The sequence below is a fragment of the Saccopteryx bilineata genome, chromosome 9 (genome assembly GCF_036850765.1).
Source record: "Saccopteryx bilineata isolate mSacBil1 chromosome 9, mSacBil1_pri_phased_curated, whole genome shotgun sequence".
Taxonomy (NCBI): domain Eukaryota; kingdom Metazoa; phylum Chordata; class Mammalia; order Chiroptera; family Emballonuridae; genus Saccopteryx; species Saccopteryx bilineata.
This window is the reverse complement of record NC_089498.1, coordinates 32,997,175-33,021,396: the sequence shown is the minus strand read 5'-3', so window position 1 is coordinate 33,021,396 and position 24,222 is coordinate 32,997,175. Positions and strand designations below refer to the sequence as shown.

Below are 24,222 nucleotides of genomic sequence, written 5' to 3'. Positions count from 1 at the left end.
TGGCGACACCCAGGATGGGCAGAGCATCGCCCCCTGGTGGGCAGAGCGTCGCCCCTGGTGGGCGTGCCGGGTGGATCCCGGTCGGGCGCATGCGGGAGTCTGTCTGACTGTCTCTCCCTGTTTCCAGCTTCAGAAAAATGAAAAAAAAAAAAAAAAAAAAAAAAAAAGAATGTGAAGTATAATAAATAAGTTATTTCTTAAACTACTAAAGGAATATAAAGTGAAGTATAAGAAATAAGTTATTAGAGCAGGATGTGAAATGATAAATATAAGTCGTTCAGAAACAGGTAAGAAATAATAAATATTTAAAAGGTATAACAAATAGTAAATAAATACTTGGAATGGTAGATTTAAACCCAAATATTTGTTATTCACATTAAGTTTAAATGGACAAAGTAATCCAAGTAAGAAGACTAGACTTATCAGAATTGATTAAAAAACTGAAGACTGAAATATATGCTACCTTTAAGATATATACCACTCATAAAAATTAGGGTATATTTTATTGCTTCATACTCATTTTATTTCATTTTAAAATATCCCCTAATTTTTGTGAGCAGTGTATCTATCTATATCTATATCTAATATAGATATAGATGTGTGTGTGTGTGAGAGAGAGAGAGAGAGAGAGAGAGAGGAACATCACTTTGTTATTCCACTTATTTATACATCCAATGGTTGGTTCTTGTATATGCCCTGACCTGGGATCAAACCCACAACCTTGGTGTATTGGTATGATGCTCCAACCAACTTAGCTACCCAGCCAGGGAAAGAGATACATTTTAAATATAAGGTTCCAGAAAATCTGAGAAAAGAAGGAAGGAAAGAAATATACCATGATGACATAACTAAAAAAAAAAACTAAGGCAGTTATTCTAATACCAGATGAAGTAAATGTTAAAGCAGAAAACATTTCCAGAGATAGAGAGGTAAGTTTTGCAATAATAAGGGGTTGATGCATCAGGAAAATATAACAAGTTTAAATTTGTATGCACTCAACAATGCAGCTTCAAATATTCAAAGAAAAACTTGATATAACAAGAGAAATTGATATGTCTGTAATAATAGATATCATATCTATTTTTTCAGTTACTGATAGAATACTAAGATTACAAAAATATATGGAAGAGTTGAACAAAAAATATTAAACTGTTGAATTCACATTATTTTTGTGCACATGGACCATTTATCAAAATTTATCACATGCTGGGTTGTAAAGGAAGTCTCAACAAATATCAAATTACTGTAATCGTATAGAGCATATTCTCTAGCCACTATGGAATTAAGCTGAAATTCAGTAACAGAAAAAAAAAAGAAAACCTTCAAATATGTGAAATTAAGCAGAACACTTGACTGCAGTGTGCCTGGAATGGGTTTTAGGAAGCTTCTGATCAAGTTCTATTTCTTCTTTTTTTTAAATTATTGATTTTAGAGAGAGGAAGAGAGGAAAGGAGGAAGAGAAAGAGACAGAAACGTTGATCTGTTCCTGTATGTGCCCTGACTAAACCCACAACCTTTATGTATCGGGATGATGCTCTACCAATACAGGTACCTGGCCTTAGCAAATTCTATTTCCTGACCCGGGTTTCCTGTTTGACTTGGGAATAAAATCACTCGGTATTAGTCTACTTTTCTGTATGGAAGTTTTATATTTATTAAAAGGAAGTCAGTAAATCTTGAGTGAGCCGTACTAGTTGAAATTTAGATAGACACTTTGAAATGTTTCAATAAAACAAGTAAGAAAGTTTTTTTTTATAGACTTCTATTTTGGAGCAATATTATGAGTAATTTTTCATACTAACTATTAAGAAATTGAGAGAAAATTCAGATAAAAATGTAATGGATTGCACATGAATATGCATAGCATTATTCAAAATAGCCAAAAAACTGAAACAGCCCAAATGTCCATCAATGGATAAATGAATAAGCAAGGTGTGGTATGTCCATATAATGGAGTATTATTCAGCATAAAAAATGAAGTTCCGATAAATGCTACAACATTGAGGAAATTGAAAACATTATGCTAAGTGAAAGAAGCCTGTCACAAAAGGTCACCTATAGCATAATGCCATTTATTTGAAATCTTTTGAATAAGCAAGTTCCCTGGAACACAGAAAAGATTTGTATTGCTAAGGGTTGTGGGGAAAGGGATGAAATGACTGCTAATGGGCATGGGGGTGCTTCTGGGGTGAAGAAAATATTCTGAAATTAGATAGTAGTGATTGTTGCACAACTCTGTGAATATACTAAAAGTCAATGAATTGTACATTTTAAAGGGTGAACTTTACGGTATTTGAATTGCATCTCAATAAAGCTGCTACTAAAAAAATTAATGAAATATGAAGTGAAAGTGATAAAGTTAAGGAATAAAATAAACATAAATCCTGATATCATTTTGCATCAGATTATTCACTAAGAGGAAAAATTTCTAACACAAGAAATAAAATAGCTCTTTGATTGTTTGATAAGTGTACTACCCAAGAGAAGTGACTCATAATAAGCACATGAATCATAATAAGCACCCAGGTTTGAAACCTCGAGGTCGCCAGCTTGAGCATGGGCTTATCCAGCTTGAACACGGGGTTGCTGGCTTGAGCATGGGATCATAGGCATGACCCCATGGTTGCTGGCTCGAGCACAAAGGTCACTGGCTTGAAGCCCAAGTTCACTGACATGAGCCCAAGTTTGCTGGCTTGAGCCCAAGGTTGCTGGCTTGAGCAAGGAGTCACTCACTCTTCTGTAGCCCCTGGTAAAGGCACATATGAAAAAACAATCAATGAACAACTAAGGAGACAAAGGAGCTGCAATGAAGAATTGATGCTTCTCATCTCTCTCCCTTCCTGTCTGTCTCTCCCATCTGTTTCTCTCTCTGTCTCTGTCACAAAAAGAAAGAAATAAAGAAGCACATTGGTAAAGACTTAAATTACTTGCAATTTACCTGTCATACTAACATCAATAAAGATAATATAAAACTCTTAACATGCCTCAAAATGATGATGTGCATGGCATAGTTAACATGTCATCAATTTAAAGATGAGTCTTTACACAAGAATATTTGAAATTGCATAGCTCATACATATATGCAAAACTTGATAGTGATTTTCTCAAATTTAACAATAATGCTCAAAGCTTACATGAGTTTTTCAATAATGAAATGTGTTGTGAAGGTTAAAAATAATGTTTCCAAACTCTCAGTAATACAGAGCAAGTTTCTATTATCCTGCTAGGGAAAAGACTAGAGTTTTTGTTCTTCTTACTTTCTATAGAAAATGGTATTACATAATTATTATAGAGAGACAAGACTATAGGGTTTGCAATCAAACATGTAAGAGAAAAAGTATTACAGGGTGAATTAGGCAGTTAATTAGTAAAATATTTTTAGTGTAAAAGTTAATAATCTAAAAAAAATAAGCTTCCTGAGGCATCAAGTTCTCGGAGACCTGTCCCTGGCTTTAAGGAATTGGAGGCGGGGCCTCAGCACCCACCTGGAAACCTAATGGACTTTCTGTCTGCCAGTGGTTGAGTCTCAGCCCTCAACTTTCGGCTGCGCCCTTCACCTTGACCCCCTTATGAAAACTGGAGCATTTCCCTCTCATCTTCAGGCTGAGGACAGAACCTTTTAAGTTTTATGCCATTTTTATTACCAGTATTATAATGTTATAGCTCAAACACTGAAACTTTACCTTAGAAAAAATTCATCAAATGGCACACAAAAAAAATCCTAAATTATTAAGTCTAAATTACTGGTTGCCATTTTAAGGTAAAATCTGAAAAATCAATTGATTAAATAAGTGAGGTAAAACTCAACGTCTTTAAAATTTTTAAAAAATCATTTGCAAGCACATTCTTTTAAAATTAATAGGAAAGTTATTAATCTTCATGATTTAGAGTTTATGTAAAAAAGAGTTATTCAGTCAGTATTTGTTGAGCATCAGTTATGTTCTAGGTACAATTCATAAGGTTTTTAAAAAAAATAACCTTAGAGAGAGGAATAAATAAATCACTTTGTTCTAAATGGGACTGTTAGTCTCAGCTATAATTCCAACTCTGGGTTTGGAGAGTATAACTAGATTTCCTAAAATCATTTCAAAATACCTAATCTAGAAAAGCCAAAACTAACAGTTAAAACCACATGTTTAAAAAACTATTAGGAAAACTCACAGAAGATTCTCCATAAGGAAACTCATGCTTCCAACCCACATTTTTTGAAAGTCAATGAGCAAAAATTGATTTTCACGTATCAGTTGCAATCTTAAGTATGATCTTGGTTCATCACACCCAGTGACAGTGTTTCTAAGTTAAAATTATCTTCAGAAAACACTCAGAAAATACTGATTTTTTGAGTGCCCTTTGGGAATGCAACAGAGAATAAGAGGGGTGGACCTTGCTTCTCAGCAAGCTTGCAGTCAGTTTAAATAAACACAAAAGGAACAACAAATCAGTGTACTTTTCACTGAGAACTTACTTTTAAAAATAACCTTTAAAATATCTCCTTCCTTAATAACAACCTCTATGTTATCAAGGGCTACAACATATCAACTGATGGTAGTTGGACTTATTTCTCAGTGTCCCTTATAGATAAGGGAGGCTAAGCAGACAGATGTGGAAGTCATTTAAGTTTCAGGGGAAGATTTTTAAATGACATTAACTGAGGTGGCAGGTTCTCTTTTGCCCTTCTAATTTCTTGCTTCATTCTTTCTGGTCTATGGACTTGATGGCTGGTGCCTCAGTGACCCTACTGTACCATGAGGCAGCCTTGGATAATGCAGATAAGAAAGATAAGAGGAATCTGGGAAACTCATAAAGCCATGCTGTCACCATATTGACCTTGAACTATCTGCCAACAGACATTTATGTAGGAGAAACTATTTCTCTATCTCATCTAACAGAGCATTATTTCCAGTCTTTATTATTTGAGGCCAACCACAACTTCTCCTTTAAACAGATCTTTCAAACAGATTAAAAATTACATTTCTCTGGAGTTGGAAGATCATGTCAAATAGAATAAAAAAAACCAAACAACAAACATATATTTCTGTAAATTACCTTAGAAATATCCTAATATCTGTGCAAAGTTATAGAAGACAACATTTTTTTGGACAACTTTCTAGGCACCCTCAACTCCAAATAGCCACCATTTCCATTCTAGGATGACTGCACCTTGCCTTTCATCTCTAAAAATTATTTGAACTACAAGATCAGAAGCTCTGTTTCACCTCTGCCTCTGTTCCTAGTACATCCTGCTGTTTCGCTCTTCCACATCCTAGGGACCACTGCGTTTGGGCTGAGGCCTTGGTGGTCCTCCTTCTCCCTCTACCAGGTTTCTCTTGGCCTTTCTCCTTTCATTCATAGTGATGCACTTCACAGATCCTGCCATCTCTCCTCCAGAATTCTCCTCCCTTAGAACTCTAGGATGCTAACTAACCACATACTGTGAAGTGCTTGAGCAGGATCACAGGTTACTTTAAAGGAAAAAGATTACCTTAAAGAGAAACTTTACTTTCAACAAGGAGGGGAGATGGCCCTTCAGATAAGAATGCCAGTTGGCCCCTTAGAATCTAGAAACATTGTCATCGGCATATCATCATCTTGCTCACCAACTCTGTCTTCCTCACCACCACCTGCTTCATCATCCTCTTCCTCATCACTGCCTTCACTCCACTGTCTTCCACACCACTGTCCTCACTGGAACCTTCAGAATTATCACCATTCTTAACACCTCTTCACCTCTATCTTCACCACAAATACTCTAGAGCAGGGGTAGTCAACCTTTTTTTTTTTTTTGGTTAATTTTAATGGGGTGACTTTGATAAATCAGGGTACATATATTCAGGGAAAACATATCTAGGTTATTTTGACATTTGATTATGCTGCATTCCCATCACCCAAAGTCCAATTGTCTTCTGTCACCTTCTAACTGCTTTTTCTGCAACTATTGAAATTATCATGTGGTTTTTCTCCTTCCTTTTGTTTATGTGATGAATCACATTGATTGATTTGCGAATATTGTACCAGCCTTGCCTCCCCAGAATAAATCCCACTTGATCATGGTGTATGATTTTTTTCATATATTGCTGGATCCGGTTTGCTAATATTTTGTTGAGGATTTTAGCATCTAAATTCATCAGGGATATTGGCCTATAATTTTCATTCTTTGTGTTGTTTTTGCCTGGTTTTGGAATCAGAATTATGCTTGCCTTATAAAAGGAGCTTGGAAGTCTTCCTTCCTCTTGAATTTTTTGGAATAGCTTGAGAAGGATAGGAGTTAGTTCTTCTTTGAATCTTTGGTAGAATTCACTTGTGAAGCCATCAGGCCCAGGACTTTTCTTTTTTGGGAGTTTTTTGATAACTGTTTCAATCTCATTTGTTGTAATTGGTCTGTTTAGGTTTTCTGATTCTTCCAGATTAATTTTTGGAAGATTATATGTTTCAAGGAATTTGTCCATTTCATCTAGATTGTCTAGTTTTTTGGCGTACAGTTCTTCATAGTATTTTCTTACAATATTTTGTATTTCTGTTGTGTCAGTTGTTATTTCTCCACTCTCATTTCTAATTTTATTTATTTGAGTCCTCTCTCTTTTTTTCTTGGTGAGTTTGGTTAAAGGTTCATCGATCTTGCTTACCTTTTCAAAGAACCAGCTCCTGGTTTCATTGATCCTCTGTATTGTTTCTTTAGCCTCTATGTCATTTATTTCCACTCTGATCTTTATTATTTCCTTTCTTGTACTAGCTCTGGGCTTTACCTGCTGTTCTTTTTCTAGTTCTTTTAGATGCAGGGTCTAGTTGTTTATTTGAGCTTTTTCTAGCTTCTTGAGGTATGCCTGTAATGCTATGAACTTCCCTCTGAGGACTGCTTTTGCTGTGTCCCATAAATTTTGAGTCGATGTATGCTCGTTATCGTTCGTTTCTAGGAATTTTTAAATTTCTTCTTTGATCTCATTGTTAACCCATTCATTATTTAATAACATGCTATTTAGTTTCCAAGTGTTTGAGTATTTTTCAGTTTTTCTGTTGTGGTTGATTTCTAGTTTCATGTCACTGTGATCAGAGAAAGTGCTTGATATGATTTCAATCTTAAATTTGTTGAGACTGCTTTTGTGCCCTAATATGTGGTCTATGCTAGAGAATGTACCATGAGCACTTGAAAAGATATATATTCTGCTGCTTTAGGGTGAAAGGTTCTGAAGATATCTATTAAATCCAGTTGATCTAGTATGTCCTTTAAATCTGCTGTTTCTTTCTTGAGGATCTATCTAGTGATGTTAGTGGGGTATTGAAATCCCCTACTATTGTAGTATTGCTGTTGATCTCGCCCTTTAAATCCATCAAAGTCTGCTTTATATATTTAGGTACTTCTATATTAGGTGCATAGATATTTATAACAGTTATATCTTCCTGTTGGATTGCTCCCTTTATCATTATGTAGTGACCTTCTTTATCTCTAGCTATAGTTTTTGTTTTAAAGTCCATTTTGTCTGATATAAGTATTGCTACCCCAGCTTTTTTTTCATTTCCATTTGCGTGAAATATTTTTTCCATCCTTTTTTCTTCAGTCTATGTGCATCTTTTGTTTTAAGGTGTGTCTCTTGTAGACAGCATATGTATAGGTCCTGTTTTCTTATCCACGCAGCTACCCTATGTCTCTTGATCGGATCATTTAAACCATTTACATTTAAGGTTATTATTGATATGTAATTGTTTATTGTCATTTTATTCTTTAAAACTGTATTCCTCTTTTGCTATATTCTTTTTCTCCTTTGATCTGTTTACAACAGGCCCCTTAGCATTTCTTGCAGCCTTGGTTTGGTTGTAGTGAGTTCCTTGAGTTTTTTTGGTCTGGAAAGCTTTTTATTTCTCCTTCAATTTTAAATGATAGCCTTGCTGGATAAAGTAGTCTTGGTTGTAGGCTCTTGTTCTGCATTACTTTGAATATTTCTTGCCATTCCCTCTGGCCTCAAGTGTTTCTGTTGAGAAGTCAGAAGTCATCCTTATGGGGGCTCCTTTGTAGGTGATAGTCTTTTTTTCTCTAGCAGCTTTTAATATTTTCTCTTTATCACTTAGCTTTGGTATTTTAATTATGATGCGTCTTGGTATTGATTTCTTTGTGTTTCCCTTTAATGAAATTCGCTGTGCTTCTTGAACATGTGAGATGTTTTCCTGCCTTAATTGAGGGAAGTTTTCAGCTATGATATGCTTGAACAAAGTCTCTATCCCTTGTTCTTTCTCTTCTTCTTCAGGAACCCCTATGATGCGAATGTTATTTCTCTTCATGTTGTCACAGAGCTCTCTTAGAGTTTCCTCAGACTTTTTGAGTCTCTTTTCTTTTTTCTGCTCTGCTTCCGTGCCTTTATTTATCTTGTCCTCTAACTCGATGATTTGATTCTCAGCTTCATCCATCCTGCTTTTAATTCCTTCCATTGTGTTCTTCATTTCTGATATTGTATTTGTCATTTCTGACTGATTCTTTTTTATTATTTTAATGTCCTTTTTTATATTTGCTATCTCTTTATTTAGGTGTTTGTAATGACCATCTATTGTTGTTCTAATATCTTTGAACATTCTGACAATCATTATTTTAAACTCTGCTTCTGGTAATTTGGTTATATCTGATTCATTCAGGTCCTTTTCTGGGGATTTCTCTTGGTTCATTTGTGTTGCATTTCTCTGCCTTCTCATTTTCTCTGTGTAAAGGAAGGTTTTGGCCACTGGAGTCCACTGGGTGTGGCCTCTGTTCCCTAGGTATGGTCTGTCTGCAGGCCCACCACCTCCTCTGCTTTTGCTGCCTAGGGTGTTTGGGTATGGGCGTTGCTGGTGCCTGCTCACTGGGGCTGTTGCTGTGGTTTCCTCCTCTCCTTCATGGGAGTGGCTTTGATCATGTCCTTGGGTGTACAAGCCTTGGTGGCCTTGGCTTTTGCCCCACCCCTGTGGGTGGTGTTATGCTCGGCCCTGAGGGCAGTGGTGAGTACCTTTGCTCAGCTGTGGGTCTCCACCTGTTTCCTGGCTTTCACCCCACCCTTGCAGGAGGAGCTCGCTGGTGGGATGGCTGCAAGCCTTGGCTCCACTGGCCGGGCCGGACTGCATGCTCATGCTCAGTAGCGGGACTCTGCTTGTTCTGGGTTTTTGGCTCCAGCAGGCAAGACTGAGCTCACACTTTGGCCCAGTGGTGGCCAGCCGGCTTCCAACCTTGCCGACAGAACCGTGCTTCTGCGTCCCGCTGCCGCCCGCCCTCCGGGGAGCCCTCAGCTGTGTGGGTGGAGGCGCTGCAGCTCAGACCCTAACACTCACTACTGTAGTCCCAAAAGCTCCCTCCTTCTAAGCGACTCTGCTCTGAATGCTGCGGGAGAGCTTGTTTGGCTGGTGTCCTGCTTCCCTTTGCTGGTATTGCTGTTTCCAGGGGAAATATTCACTTCAGATTTGGGGATTGACTTGTCCCAGTGGTTAGGGTGGCTGTCTCCCAAAATGTTTCTCCCTGTGCCTCCTAGATTACACTCTCTTCCTGCTACTCTGATACTCTCCTCTCTCCCTGTCCTCCAGAGCCGCAGGTAAGTGGTTGTGAGAGAGGTGTTCTGCGCGGTCCCTTTAAGAAGAATCCTGGGTCTGAGAAATCAGTCTCTTTCTCACAAACAGTATCCTGACTTGTTTCCAGCTAAATACTGTCCATACGCCTCTTCTAGGCTCTGGGGCTGCAGGCTGGGGCTTTGTTCCTGGGATCTGGACTGTTCCCTCTCTGCTAAACTGACTTCCTGCCACACGAGTCTCTCCCAGCTGCCATTCGCTCTGGGGAGCTGGGCAGCCCTCTCTGTGTTTCTGCTTTTCCTACCAGTCTCAGTGTGGCTTCTTCAGTGTTCCTTGGTTGAAGAGTCCTCTTAGTTTAGTCCAAAGTTGGTTTTTCCAGATGATAGTTCTTAAAATTAGTTTGTAATCCACTTTGGTTCTGGGAGGTGGAAGTTGGTACGTCTGCCTACTCCAGCGCCATCTTGTCTTCTCTGGTAGTCAACTTTTTATACCTACCACCCACTTTTGTATCTCTGTTCATAGTAAAATTTTCTAGCCACCCACCGGTTCCATACTATTGGTGATTTATAAAGTAGGAAAGTAACTTTACTTTATAAAATTTATAAAACAGAGTTACAGCAAGTTAAAGCATATAATAATAATTACTTACCAAGTACTTTATGTCAGATTTTCGCTAAGTTTGGCAGAATAAATCTTTATAAAACAACTTACTATAGTTCAGGGGTCCCCAAACTTTTTACACAGGGGGCCAGTTCACTGTCCCTCAGACTGTTAGAGGGCCGAACTATAAAAAAACTATGAACAAATCCCTATACACACTGCACATATCTTATTTTAAAGTAAAAAAAACAAAATGGAAACAAATACAATATTTAAAATAAAGAACAAGTAAATTTAAATCAACAAACTAACCAGTATTTCAATGGGAACTATGGTCCTCTCACTGACCACCAATGAAAGAGGTGCCCCTTCTGGAAGTGCAGCAGTGGCCAGATAAATGGCCTCAGGGGGCTGCATGCAGCCTGTGGGCCATAGTTTGGGGACCCCTGCTATAGTTAAATCTATCTTTTTATTTATAGTTTGGTTGCTCCGCTACCGCCCACCATGAAAGCTGGAATGCCCACTAGTGGGCGGTAGGGACCAGGTTGACCAGCAGCACTGCTCTAGAGAATAGGAGGCGAGAAGCACTATCTGAATGCTTTTATCATCAACTCATTTAATATTCATAAGAACCTAATGAGGTAGGCTTATCATTTTTTCAATCATTTTACTTTTATTTTTTATTTTAGAGGTAGGCTTTATTCATAGCCCCACTAACAGGTGAAGAAATGAAAAAGGAGGTGGTTAATATGTTCGTGTCCCCTGTCAGGTAAGCAGAATTGGAATCCAGTTCTGGGCCCAGCACCCACCCCTCCATGTCCCTGTTATGCTGCCCTGAGCAGTTCTGACATCCAGAACGTGGATCCCTCCTCAACAACAACCACCAACCTTTCAGGAACATGTTAGAAAATTTACCTGTAAATTTAGTTTATCTAACATTGGAAAAAGGCTCCTTAGGGACACATAACATCTGAGAGAGAGAGCGCGAGTTTGATGCTCTCACTAGCTACCTAGGCCTCTTGTTTTATTTCTTATATCTCTATAGGAGCTGGGCACCAGCCCTGCCCTGAGGAATCTCAAGGTCGCTGCCCACCATCCACTGAAGATCATTTAGTGCTTTTGTTAATAGCCACAGGTGAAGAATATATTTTCCATTATGCTACTCAGGGTCTCTTACTTTAGGTGAAGAAGTACGTTCATTTTTTCCTTGAATTCAGTGGAATGAACAAAAACAATCAAAAATGATTTCTCACAATATTCAGCAGGACAAAGCACTCCTTTTCTTCCCGAGTCACAGGAGCTTCACTGAAGTAACTAATTAATCTCACTTTATAAGTCTGATAGGTTTTCTTATTTTAGATTGGGATTATCTAATTTCTAGTTTCATTACTATGTGCCTTGAATTTTTTTTTTTTAAATAGGTTCACAAGAAATTCTACTGACAAACCATATCCCCAGTGACTATTCCGTGGGACATTAGCTCAATGAGACACGATGAAGTGGTCCAGGAAAAATCATTCCCAGGCCAAATAAATCTTAGAAAGCCGCCAGACTGAGGAGCCACTGCGCTACCTCACCTGCAGGTGTTGTAAAGTACCAAAAGCTACAGAATTAATATTAATATTTTGGGAGGCTTGAAGAACATTTTATTAATTTGGGTTAAGGTGTGCAGAGAAATTGTGAGAATAGTCCCTGTACTGTGTGATTGGCATGACCAGGATGGCCCTTGGAATTGTATTATAAATGCAAACGGGAGGAAAACATGGATCCCCAGATATTCCACCATGTCTGTGGGGAAAGGGGTGAATGGCTAGCCAGGTATAGGGAGAGAAAAGCCAAAATAAACCTTTTCTTATAGCAATGAGCCATTTGCGGGCATTTGTCCCCACAGAAACTACCTCTCCTATGTAAATGCGTGTGGTTAACATGTGTGACTCTAGACAGAGAGATAGCAGATAAACACTAGATAATATAGGAAAGCCTTTTAATATGTAAAGAGACATCTTCCTACCATTGTGTTGACTTATAAATTTTGTTTTCTCCAAAATAATGTATGGCTTGCAAATTGAACGTGGTCCTATCATGTTAAAGGACATATGACTATAACCAATAAAGTGGTAAGGGGCTCCTAATTACAATTTTTGTTTCTGTACTTCCCACTTACAAAACTATAAAAATTAAGTAGAACAAAGGGCCAGCACGTGCTCCCTCAGACCACTGTTGGTTGGAGGAGCCGCCGCTTGGCCAAGCTAGACAATAAAGCTTTGGTGTGTAATTGACGGACTTTGTTCGTGTCTTCAATGTTTCGGGTCCCTCCAGATTAGGCTTAACACAGACCACACCTCTCCTTCTTAGAGAAACACACAGCAGTTTAGAGCTACCCACAAGTCCCGCAGTCAAAGAAATCTTTCACACCATCCGACTCAATGCTCCCACATCTGTTTGACCTTGAAATCTCCCCCACCACTTGCTCTATAATGGTAACTTGTGGGACAGTTTGGAACACCAGATTGAGAAACACGGGACTAATGGGCAAAATGTACACAGTTACAGGAACATCACACGGGCACAACAGAATGGAGCCATATCAGCTACCGCAGACTCTGCCCACCCACCGTCCTGAGCTGTCTGGGACAGTCCCTAGGCTCCTGAGAGAGGGGTGGGGCAGCTGCAAATGCAGACGCAGGAGTTTTCTCTGACGCCTTGGAGGGTGGGGACATCGGGCAGCAGCGGAAGCGTTCAGAGATGACTCACACGGAGCTGCGTTCACCCCATTCCTGCCCTTTACTTTGCCCAGGACTTGCGAGCATGAATCTAGATCCTCTGAGCTTAAAATGAGCTCCCTCATTGGTCAAAGGTTAACAAAACCCACCTCACACAGTTACGGAAGAGAACAGATAAAGGAGAGCCCGTGGTGATGCAGGATGCAGATCAAAGGCTTGGCAAATGGCAGGGGCGGCAACCACTAATTCTATGCTCTCGGTCAGGAAGAGGGGCATCAAATCCTTGGCCCTAGCCATGACCCTCAAAGAAACCGTGATCTTAGAACATTTCCATCAGATGCGTAGTGCAAATGTCTTTCTATTTGGGAGACAGATTAAGCAACCGAGAATGTAATTTTGTGTCCTCAGCCCGTCCCCCAAAATTGCTCCTTTGGAATAAATGGGAAACGACACCCATGATCCATAATCATAAAAGCACAGGAGCCCGGAGTAAATAATGGCTCCCCCAGACATGCTAACTGGGTTGTTATTTATAAGCTCCTGGGCCACCTTGCCGTTACCAGGAAAATCTGCTTTACCTTTCGCAGCTGTTCTGCCTGGCCTCTCAATGCACGCTTGCTGAAAAGATAGTTATTGTTATGCTAAAATCACAATGGGACACACATAACTCACCGCTAAATAGCACCCATAAAACTATGAAAATGGCATTTTGGCATTCAATGTTATTTTCTTATGGACTTTAACAAGATTCAATGCTTTTGTTCTCATAACGCTCTGGTATTTTCAGCTTTACAAAAAAAAAATAAAAAGATAAAAATGTGAAATAGTATTCTGGCACAAAACATCATCCTTTCCCAAAATGGAGAGTTTTGATTTTGCAAACGGAGCCAGCAGGGGCCGTGGTACACGGAATTTAATATTGATCAGCAATCACGGTTGTGACCATAAGGGTGGTGTTCAGCAGGGCCTTACCTCTTTCTTGGTGAATTTGGGCGAGTGATCGTTTTTGTCATCGATCAGGATGGTTGCTGTGGCCGTGCCTATTAATCCAACATCCAGTCCAGCCATATCTTGAGCCTCGATGATCAACTCATACTTGGGATTTTCCAGAGTCTACAAAGCAGAAAAAAACAACGGAGAAGATGGACTTAGATTCAGGCAGGTGGCAGGCATGTTGCTTGAGCTGCCTCTATCTATAGTACTGTCCTCCAGCAGGGCAGGCTCTTCATCGGTCGCAGCACCTGTACCTCTGGCGTATAAATAAGCCTTTGGAATCTCTCTAAAACAAAGACAGTCACTATTCTAGGCTAGAATTGGCTGTGAGCATGGAATCTATTTTCAGTTCTTATTTAAAGAGATGTTTGAGACATTCCAGAATGTTTCATTTCTGGGGTTCGGGTATACATGGCATGTTTGATATTTATACCCACATATGTTGTTTCACCTCATGAAACGGACCTGGAAATGAGATTAGGACAAAGATGGCAGCTTAAAGGGACTCACCAGAGACAGATTTAACGGCGGGTGCACTGGGCGCCCACCCTGGGCCCCGACTTCCAAAGGGCCCCACAAAACCCCAACTTTACACTTTTTTCTAATGACACCAAGTTTGGTTTCATTTGTGCAATTTTAACATTAATAGTACATAGTATTTAAAAATATTGTTAACATGTATTTTTATTTTGCCTGTCTCTCTCTCTTTTTTAAGAAGCCCAATATTTTCTTCTGCGCCCAGGGGGCCTCAACTGACCTTAATCTGCCTCTAGGACTCACATTTACTGAACAATTTGATGGGCCAGGCATACAATTCCTGTACTTTTCACAAATCATCATTGTGAGTCTTTCCAACAAGCGTGTTGAACCACATTTGTTGTTCTCATGTTACAGGTGAAAAAAATACCAACCGAGGTTTAGAGTCACCTGTACTGTGAGCTTACATGTCATTTTTAGTCATTTTAGTTTTTGGTGTCATGTTAAATTTGGAAGATGCATTTTAATCTAAACAAGGATGAATTTAACACAGGCAATATTGCAATATTGTTGTTCAATGTACACAAGTTTTTTATTCGAATATTTGACAGACATTTTGCTACCGTGTTTAAACACTCTCAGAACAACGAATCAAGTGGCCCAGCCCCCAAGATGAAGTGCGTGGCAGGTAAGTAACCATACCTGCATTTCAGTTATCTTCTGTGAGTTCTTTTTTTTTATTTTCCCCTTAATCTCTTTACCTTTTCTACCCAGCCCCCTACACCTCCCCGCTGATAGTTGTCAGTCTGTTCCCTGTGTCTCTGAGTCTGTTTCTATTTTGCTAGTTTCTTTTGTTCGTTTGACTCCACATATAAGTGAAATCATATGGTATGTGTCTTTCATTGACTGGCTTATTTCACTTAGACACAGATAACAGCATGGAGATGACCAGACAGAGGGAAAGCAAGGGGAGGTGGAGGGAGGTGGAAGAGAGTCACTGGGGGATAAATGGTGATGGAAGGGGACTTGACTTGGGGTAGTGAACCCATAATACAACATACAGATGATGAATTATAGAATTGTACACCTGAAGCCTATAGAATTTTATTAACCCTAATGTTACTCCAATAAATTCAACAAATAATAAAAAAAATAAATTGCCTCCTGCGGTGGAACTTGCCTGTCTCTATCAGCCAGGACACCATCTTTCCGGGAAGGCAGCACCCACATTTCCTTTGGGGACTTCCGGCCACTTATTCTCTGCCCATGTACTTTGGATTGGATTGACTTTTCTCGCCCTCCACTCTGGCCAGCTTTTGAAATGAGCCCTGATCAGAAGAAGCCAAGAAATGCATGCCAACCCAGGGGCACAGAGAACAGTTCAGGTGCAGGACAGCTGAGAGAAGGGTGCTCTGTTTCCCTGTGGTGTAAACCTGGAGCACTCAGCTCAGGAGCTGGGTCGGCCATCTCCCGCTGTAGCAGGGGTGGGTGAGGGCTGTCTGTCTGAGAATGAAGCCAGGGTACTGATAGACTTAGACCTGAATCGTGGAGGGAAAAGTAATGTTTCCCAGTGACTTCACTGGAGTCTCCTCATCACGCCATGCCCGAAGCCAGTCTTGCCTATGGACTTGCAGCTAATTAGGGCATTCGTTTTTCTTATTGCTTAAACCAGTTTGGCTCGCTTTCTTAATTACTGACACCGAGAGCTCAAGTTGAACCACCTTCAATAACCAAAATAAAAAAGGACTTTATTTTTGGTTATTGAAGGCCCTACCACTTGCAAAAGTCCTGCCAGTATAACAGCTCCAAAACCATTGCTTATTCCAGCCAATAATTAAACACCATGAAAAGCAAAGGACAAAAACACAAGGGGGATCTTCAACTTCCTTCTAAAGCTAAACATTAACATGGGAATTTTTCACAGCTCAATGCTAGCTGTCCCCAAAACTTTTGAGTATTTTTAAAGGGTCATTAGCTCTTTGCTCCCTAGAGCAGTGGTCCCCAACCCCTGAGCCGCAGACTGGTACCGGTCCGTGGGCCATTTAGTACTAGTCCGCAAAGAAAAAATAAATAACTTACATTATTTCTGTTTTATTTATATTTAAGTCTGAACGACGTTTTATTTTTAAAAAATGACCAGATCTCCTCTGTTACATCCGTCTAAGACTCACTCTTGACGTTTGTCTCATGAGTTCGACAATTATATTTAAAAATATCAGTTTTTACGCTGGTCACATAATTTTATTTTGTGCATTTATCCGTCCCACCCTAAAGGTCGATCTGTGAAAATATTTTCCAACATTAAACCGGTCCGTGGCCCAAAAAAGGTTGGGGACCACTGCCGTAGGGTACCTGATGCATGGTTTGGAAGACTCTACACTCTGAATTCTAGAATATGAGTGGATGCTGATACACTCCTTGAACAGGGTTACTCACAATGGCCCTGCCCAGCTTTCTTGAAATATAATTGACACGTACTATTGTTTAAGGTGCACAATATAATTAGGTATGCATATATAGTGTGAACTGACCTCCACCAGGAACGAAGGTCACAGGATTCTCTAACTGCTGAGTGCAAAGTGAATTTAACACCAAACCCAGCCCTCGGTAATTTTGGTTCTTCCTGGTTCAGTCGGCACCTTGCTGTAAAGGTACCTGAAATGCCATCTACCCTCAGGCTGAAGCTGGAGAACCCTCAGCCTAATGTAAATGACTTTCTACTTGTTACTGACACATTGAATGGGATTTACTATTTGCTGTATATTTTGCAGCTGGATGATAATGCAACCAATAAATTGGACCATCCTCAAAATTTTTCCCAAGTAAAGCATATGAATTGCTAGTCAGGTCTAATTTCTTGTATGACTTCTTTTACTTTTGTGATAAAACCTTGCATATTGTGGGAAGCATGTCATTGTGAAAATGAGAAATTATGTAGATTTTTCCCCTGATATTGAAGAGATCATGATAAACTTAATACATTTTTCTCTGTGTAATATCATTTACCAATAAAATTCCTTGTCATCACTTTAAGAGTTATAGAAAATATAATCACATGCCTAATTTATTACTAACTTCATCATTTTTCTATTCTTAGGACTTTAGGTTATTTCTAGTCTTTGAAACTTTTGTCACTGTAAATATCTTTATTTAGGAAGTTTTCAATATATTTTTGAATGATATTAATAGATTCCAAGACATGAAATTACTAGATCAAAACGTATGAACAATTTAAGGCTCTTTTTATTCCTATTTCAATATTGTTTTGCAAGAAGGCCTTACCAATTTTCATAGCGGCTCTACCAGCATGTTAATTTATGCTGTCAGGCATGGCATGTCCCTAAAAGAATAGCCAACCTCGCTCCACAAAGCAAATTGGGGGATGAGTGTGATTCTGTGGTGGCTGTCCAACAAGGATGTCAAGTCCCCACAGAACTCCCTCTTCTCCAACCGGCAGTGCAGGTTGCTGTGGGCATGCGCTACAGGGCTGCTCAGGCATGAAGTGCCTATGAGCTGGGTTGCCTTCCCAGAGTCCATCCATTCCCACTGCCCTGGTACCTATGCTCTCATTCCTTTATGGGCATCACCCCTTCCTCACTCACAGCACAGGCGGAGTTCAGGCAGGGTTGACACAATCCCTGATCTGGGGATGGTCGAATGGCTCAGGCCTGTACCATCAGGACCTCCCATTTCCATGGCCATGTGATGAACCCATAACCCAAGTGAGGCCACCTGGGATTGAGCCTCGATTCCAAAACATATTTCTTTTAGAATTCTTAGGCAAAGGACGTCCTCTTTCTGTTGGACTTGAAGGTGGGAGGGCCTAAGTGTGGAGCTGGTCGTGGCCATGTGCGGCCATACAGAGACAGTTGGCTACCATGAAAATGCTTTTATTGTTGAAAATATATCCAATTATTGTAAGAGGAATAGAAGTGATCTGGTTTTTTCTCAAGTGTAAAGGGAAGTCTCACCGACTCTTCCCCAACTCCGTGTCCAAGAGGTAAATATCGTTATTGTAGTTCATTGTCTGAGAAAGACAAGACAGAACTGAGGGGCAGAGGTGGAGGAGACGGAGTTCTTTTAACTTTGTGTGAGCTCTTTCATCGTCATCTTCGAAGCCAGAATCCACCCCTCAGATTCTGTGAGCTCTATGAGCTAATACATTTCTCTTTTCCTTAAGGCATTTATAAGAGATGTTTTGTGAATAGCAACAAGGGAGTCTTGACTAATACTGCAACTAATGCTATGATCGACTCCCTGTGACAAAGTGTGAAAGCTGCCGCAGGACAGCGTCACCACAGGCTCTCACAACAGCATTCCAATCAGTCCATGGCTACTTTATTGTTTCTAACATTTCCCCCTCCACAGGGACATGTTATTTTTTTTGGATCAAAGTTATCACAATTTTTTGTTAACTTATATGTCTACGTCATTGGAAGTTATTCTTATTTATTTTTTATTTTATTATTATTATTATTTTTTGTATTTTTCCAAAGCTAGAAACGGGGAGAGACAGTCAGACAGACTCCCGCATGCGCCCAACCGGGATCCACCCAGCACGCCCACCAGGGGGCGATGCGCTGCCCCTTCGGGGCGTCACTCTGCCGCGACCCTGAGCCACTCTAGTGCCTGGGGCAGAGGCCAAGGAGCCATCCCCAGCGCCCGGGCCATCTTTGCTCCAATGGAGCCTTGGCTGTGGGAGGGGAAGAGAGAGACAGAGAGGAAGGGGGGGGGGAGTCATTGGAAGTTATTGAACATCTAGTCTAAATGTTGTGCTGGGTGCTGGGGATATAGGGATGGAAAGACAGGGTTCCTTTTTTCAAGAAGTTCAGGGTTGAGGACAGGCATGTTGACATATGATGGAAACAAAACAGATTCACAGCTAAGCAGACTCTCATGTCTGCTTATGATAGCACCAAGGAAAGACGCATCGGCTTAACTTTCTTGTAGTTTAACAAATTTTATAAATAATTTAAAAAAATGAAACAGCCAATTCCTATCTCCTGAAGTAAATAAAACTTTAGGACTGCAATGGGAAATATATTGATTAACCTAGTAGAAAATCAATTAGACCATTAAGTAGATAAATTGCAAGGTTTGGGAAGAGATGTTCCAAGAGTCTCAATTTTTCTGGTAAACTTAAGGCTACCATGAAAATGCTTTTATTGTTGAAAATATATCCAATTATTATAAGAGGAATAGAAGTGATCTGGTTTTTTCTCAAGTGGAAAGGGAAGTCTCACCGACTCTTCCCCAACTCCGTATCCAAGAGGTAAATATCGTTACTGTAGTTCACTATCTCTGTCCTTCCACCTGCTCACCACACACACACAGATTTTATATACACTCGTATGTAAACAATGCCATTCCCACAGTTGTACAATTTGTTTGAGCATATCATTTCTGTCTCAGTGCTTACAGACCTGTTGCTTCATTTTAACAGATGTTTAACAGCTCACTGTATGGATCTACTGTCATTTATTCAGTCACTCCTTATTGGATGGTCATTTGAGTTGTTTCCAAGTTTTCACTTTTTTGTGTGTGTGTCACTTTTTTAAAATTATTTTTATTTATTTATTCATTTTAGAGAAGAGAGACAGAGAGAGAGAGAGAGAGAGAGAGAGAGAAAGGGGGAGGGGCAGGAAGCATCAACTCCCATATGTGCCTTGACCGGGCAAGCCCAGGGTTTTGAACCAGCGACCTCAGTGTTCCAGGTCAATGCTTGATCCACTGCGCCACCACAGGTCAGGCACCAAGTTTTCACTTTTAATAGCAACTCTAAGATAAAAAGTCCCTTGGCCTATCATTATTTGGGGATTTTTCTGTAATAAACATGATTGCTCTCAAGATGACAGCAGTAACAAAAACCAAACAACCAATAATAAAGGCACCTTTTTTGAAATGTAAAAGACCCAGAGAAAAATGCCACATGTACCCCTTGCTCTTGCGCAACTGAGATGCCTTCCACTCACCAGGGACCTGCTTCCCACTCCCGCTGAGCCATTGCCAGGCAGTCTTCCCCAAGTCCCTAGATCTTGTAGTCACTCTCACTCTCACTTGAACTACACCTGCATATTAATTTCAGTCCCACTCAGCAGTCACGCTGCCTTTGTGACCCTGCTGGGGAAAAACTCCTAGGCAGCCCACAGCTGCCCCATTCTCTGGGGAAAACCCTGATGCAGAGAAACATGCCCCAGGGTCAGGGCCATGTGCCAGCTTTGTCTTTCCTGCACAGACTGATTCACAGGTCCTTCCCTAATTCCCCTGGGACAATCGGATTCTGGGGGTACAAAACGTGGAACCAGGCATCACGGAAACAGAATGTAGGACAAACCTTTCCCCTCTGCACATTACTCCTGAGACCCCTAGAGGGACTGTAGCCTTCTAAAATGTTTTGGGAGTGAATGTACCGCTGTGGTGTTCCTCTCTACCCCTATGGGAGGCACGCCACCTCTGGGGGATGGGACCCTTCCCTTGACTCTGTGATATACCCCCATGTTGACTCAGGAGATACTTTCTGGCACTGAAACCAGCCAGAATCAGCTTCAGTTGTTTGCCACCAAAGAAGGCTGTGGTGAAGCCCAATGTTGCTTGTTCACAGAATCCTATTTTAAGAAGGCTGTGGTGAAGCCCAATGTTGCTTGTTCACAGAATCCTATTTTGGACTCCAGGGCCTGTAGCTAGACTATCAGATGAACTCATGTGACCTATTCTGGCCAATGGAATACGGGCAGAAGTGACGGATGGGCATGGCTTCTAAACCTCCCATGTAATCCTCCATGTTTTCTATTTCCCAAAAAGGAAGAACCCAGATTCTCCCAGTTCCTATATGGAGCAGGCCTCCTCCACTGACTTGCTTTAGACTCCAGGGGTGTACAAAACACAACCCATCCCTCAGGTTTAAGGGGAGTTTGTTACAGTGTCTGGCCTACCCTAACTAATATAAAGGTTATACAGGCAGTCCCCGGATTGCGAATGAGAGAGGTTCAGTTGGTTTGTTCTTAAGTTGAATTCGTATGGAAGCTGGAACAGGTACACTTACCTATTAAATGCAACCAGGCAGATGTTTGTCTTAACATCGTATTTATTTTTACCTTTCCGTGCATATAAGTACTTAAACATTTTCAAACCTACAGAACCTATCTTGTTCGTAACCCGGAGACTGAACTGACTATATTTCCTGTTTGGTTTTATTTTGAACACCCATTTACTATCTTCCCAAGTGAATGACAAAGTTTTCAAGGGCAGGGACCATGCCTTTGACCCTGGCACCTAGTCAGTATGTAATACACAAGGTGGGCAATTTACTTTTACTGTTGATAATGATGATGTATTACTGTTTCCCTGAACTGAATTATATCTCAAAGGTCTGAGCATATCAGTGGCATTTCCAAACCAGAGTCATTTATTCTCAGGGAATGGCTTATACTTTGGGGAGCTCTAGCTCAAGGAGATAGGATTTTATTTTGACCAAGAAACACACTGTGTCAAAACTGGGGAAAATTAAATTGGCTGCTCTGATTTTATTTTAAACTATCTGATCTGTAAGACATATCTGAGAGAGTCAAGCTGCTCTCCTGGTTTGAATTCTGCAGTCATGCATTTCTGCTGCATTCGCTATCTTCTCCTGGGTGTCTACGCACTGCTGGTTAATATATATCCTAGAAACAAAAGGAAGATGGTATGTCTGCAAGAAAAAGCCTCGAGTGTATCTCCGCCGACACAAGCCAGGTTCACTGATCACACTGATTTGAAAACCAAACATTTCATCTTGAAAAAAGAAAATCAAGCCGTGTCATTAAATATGGCACATAATCAATCACTGGACCCTTGATGGTTTACACAGCTCCAGCGACTTCCATATGAGTATGCATTTAACGGAACATTTATCACTAATAACAAGCATAATGGTAGCTATGGGGGGAAATCAACAAATAAACGTTACATGGAAAAAGGTTTTGCCATTAACCCATGCAGTCCCCCATCCTTATCTTGTCTCATCCTACACTGCTCTCCACACGTCTCCTGCGCTTCTTCCAGACCGAGTTTCTTTCCACTGGAACCTGTTTTTCTTCCTTTTGACCTTCCAGCTGCTACTTGTTCCTCCAGGCTGATTCCTACTCATCTGCTGATGTTCATTCTTTACTGCTTTGAAGCGCCATGAGGGCAGGGGCCTGACTGCAGAGCAGGGTGGTTGACTCTTAGGAAGGGACAACTGAAATGAGATCTATTACTATTACCCTGGCTCCACCACTTAGTAGCTAAGAGATCCTGGTCAGGTTACTTAAGTTCTCATTGCCTCAGTTTCCTTACCTGTAACATGGGGAGAATAGGACTTGGCCAGTTGGCTCAGCAGTAGAGCATTGGCCTGGCATGTGGAAGTCCGGGGTTTGATTCCCGGTCAGGGCACACAGGAGAAGTGATCATTTGCTTCTCCACCCCTCCCCCTCCCTTTCTCTCTCTTCCTTCCCCTCCCATAGCCATGGCTCGAATAGCTCGAGCAATTTGTCCCTGGGCACTGAGGATGGCTCCATGGCCTTGCCTCAGGTGCTGAAATAGCTTGGTTGCCAAGCAATGGAGCAGCAGCCCCCAGATGGGCAGAGTATTGCCATGTAGGGGGCTTGCTGGGTGGATACTGGTCCGGGCATATGTGGGAGTTTGTCTCTCTGCCTTCCTGCCTCCCTGCCTCTCACTTAATAAAAAAAAAATGAGGAGAATAATAATACTCTCAGGGTAAGTGAGAAAATAAATAACAAAGTGCTAAGCACAGAGCCTGGCATATGTCAGTGCTGAAGAGTCGCTGTTGTTATCATGTAGCAAACCTTGGGAAAGTCCTCTAAAGATGTGGCAGAGCTCAGGGTGGCCTCTAGGAACAATCAGAAGGAACTGCATGCTGCCAACAGCCACTGAGTGAGCCTGGAAGTGGATCCTTCCCCAGTCGAACCTTCTCATGAAACTGTAGATAGTGGACAAACACATGGATTGCAGCTTTGTGAAAGTCCATAGCCAAACCACAACCAGAGCACAGAAACTGTGAGACAATATATATCTATTGTTTTAAGCAATTAAGTTTTGGGGATAATTTATTATGCAGCAATAGATAACTAATGCATTTCCCCCCCAGCACTTAATCATAGTCTGTAATATTCTTGTTTATTGATTACTTATTTATTGGCTGTCTTGACTCTGACTGTTTGAGCTTCACAGGTCAGGGATTTGTCTTGTTTTGAGATTTATCTCCCAGCTATTAATTTAGTGTGTGGCACACTGTAGTTATGCAATAATTAGCCAATTATAGATTTTTAAAATAAAACAATGAATTATGTAGGGAGATGTGCTTGTAAATGTTTAACAGAGTCTCCTGATTTTGTAGTGTTTCTCAATATTGGTCGTTTACATATTTCTACCGCGGCTGATTTCAAGCTGCCAACAAGACGCCATTGAGTGTATAGCTGGAAAGAGATATCCACAGTCAGTTACTGTGAACCAGTGAGAGCTTAGAAACTGTGCTTCAGTTCTTAAAGAAAGCAGCGAGAAGGCTTTTCTAACAAATCCCTTTGCTGTCTAACATTTAAGAAATATTAACATGAAATTTATAGCAAAGATATGACATAATTTATTTATTTACTCATCAGCTTCGTCCAGAGAGGCCAGGCCAGGCAAGACTCCCTGCTCGATGGCACCAGAACAGGGACCACATTCTTCTTCAGGTTTGCCTCACCTGACACCTGGTCTATAAATACTGCAAACAGATTGGTGAAAACATTATCTGAAGCAGAACGAGTTGCTGTCTGTCTGAAGTTTGATTTATCCGCTGTGGCCACATAACTCTAGGGGCAGGTAGTTCATAAATTCAGCGGGAACCACATACATCCCCTCATAAACACGCCTCGCTCCTAGTGCAGACAGCAAG

The 24,222-nt window shown here is 40.6% G+C and overlaps 1 protein-coding gene across 1 annotated transcript in view; it reads right to left on the bottom strand.

The window, feature by feature from the left end:
* The window catches only part of CDH13 (cadherin 13), a 1,138,640-nt gene that overhangs the window by 154,286 nt on the left and 960,132 nt on the right, over window positions 1–24,222 (bottom strand). Inside the window, exon 8 of the mRNA XM_066242281.1 lies at window positions 13,812–13,952. Coding sequence (XP_066098378.1) covers window positions 13,812–13,952 — 141 coding nt within the window. The remainder of the gene's footprint in view (window positions 1–13,811; window positions 13,953–24,222) is intronic.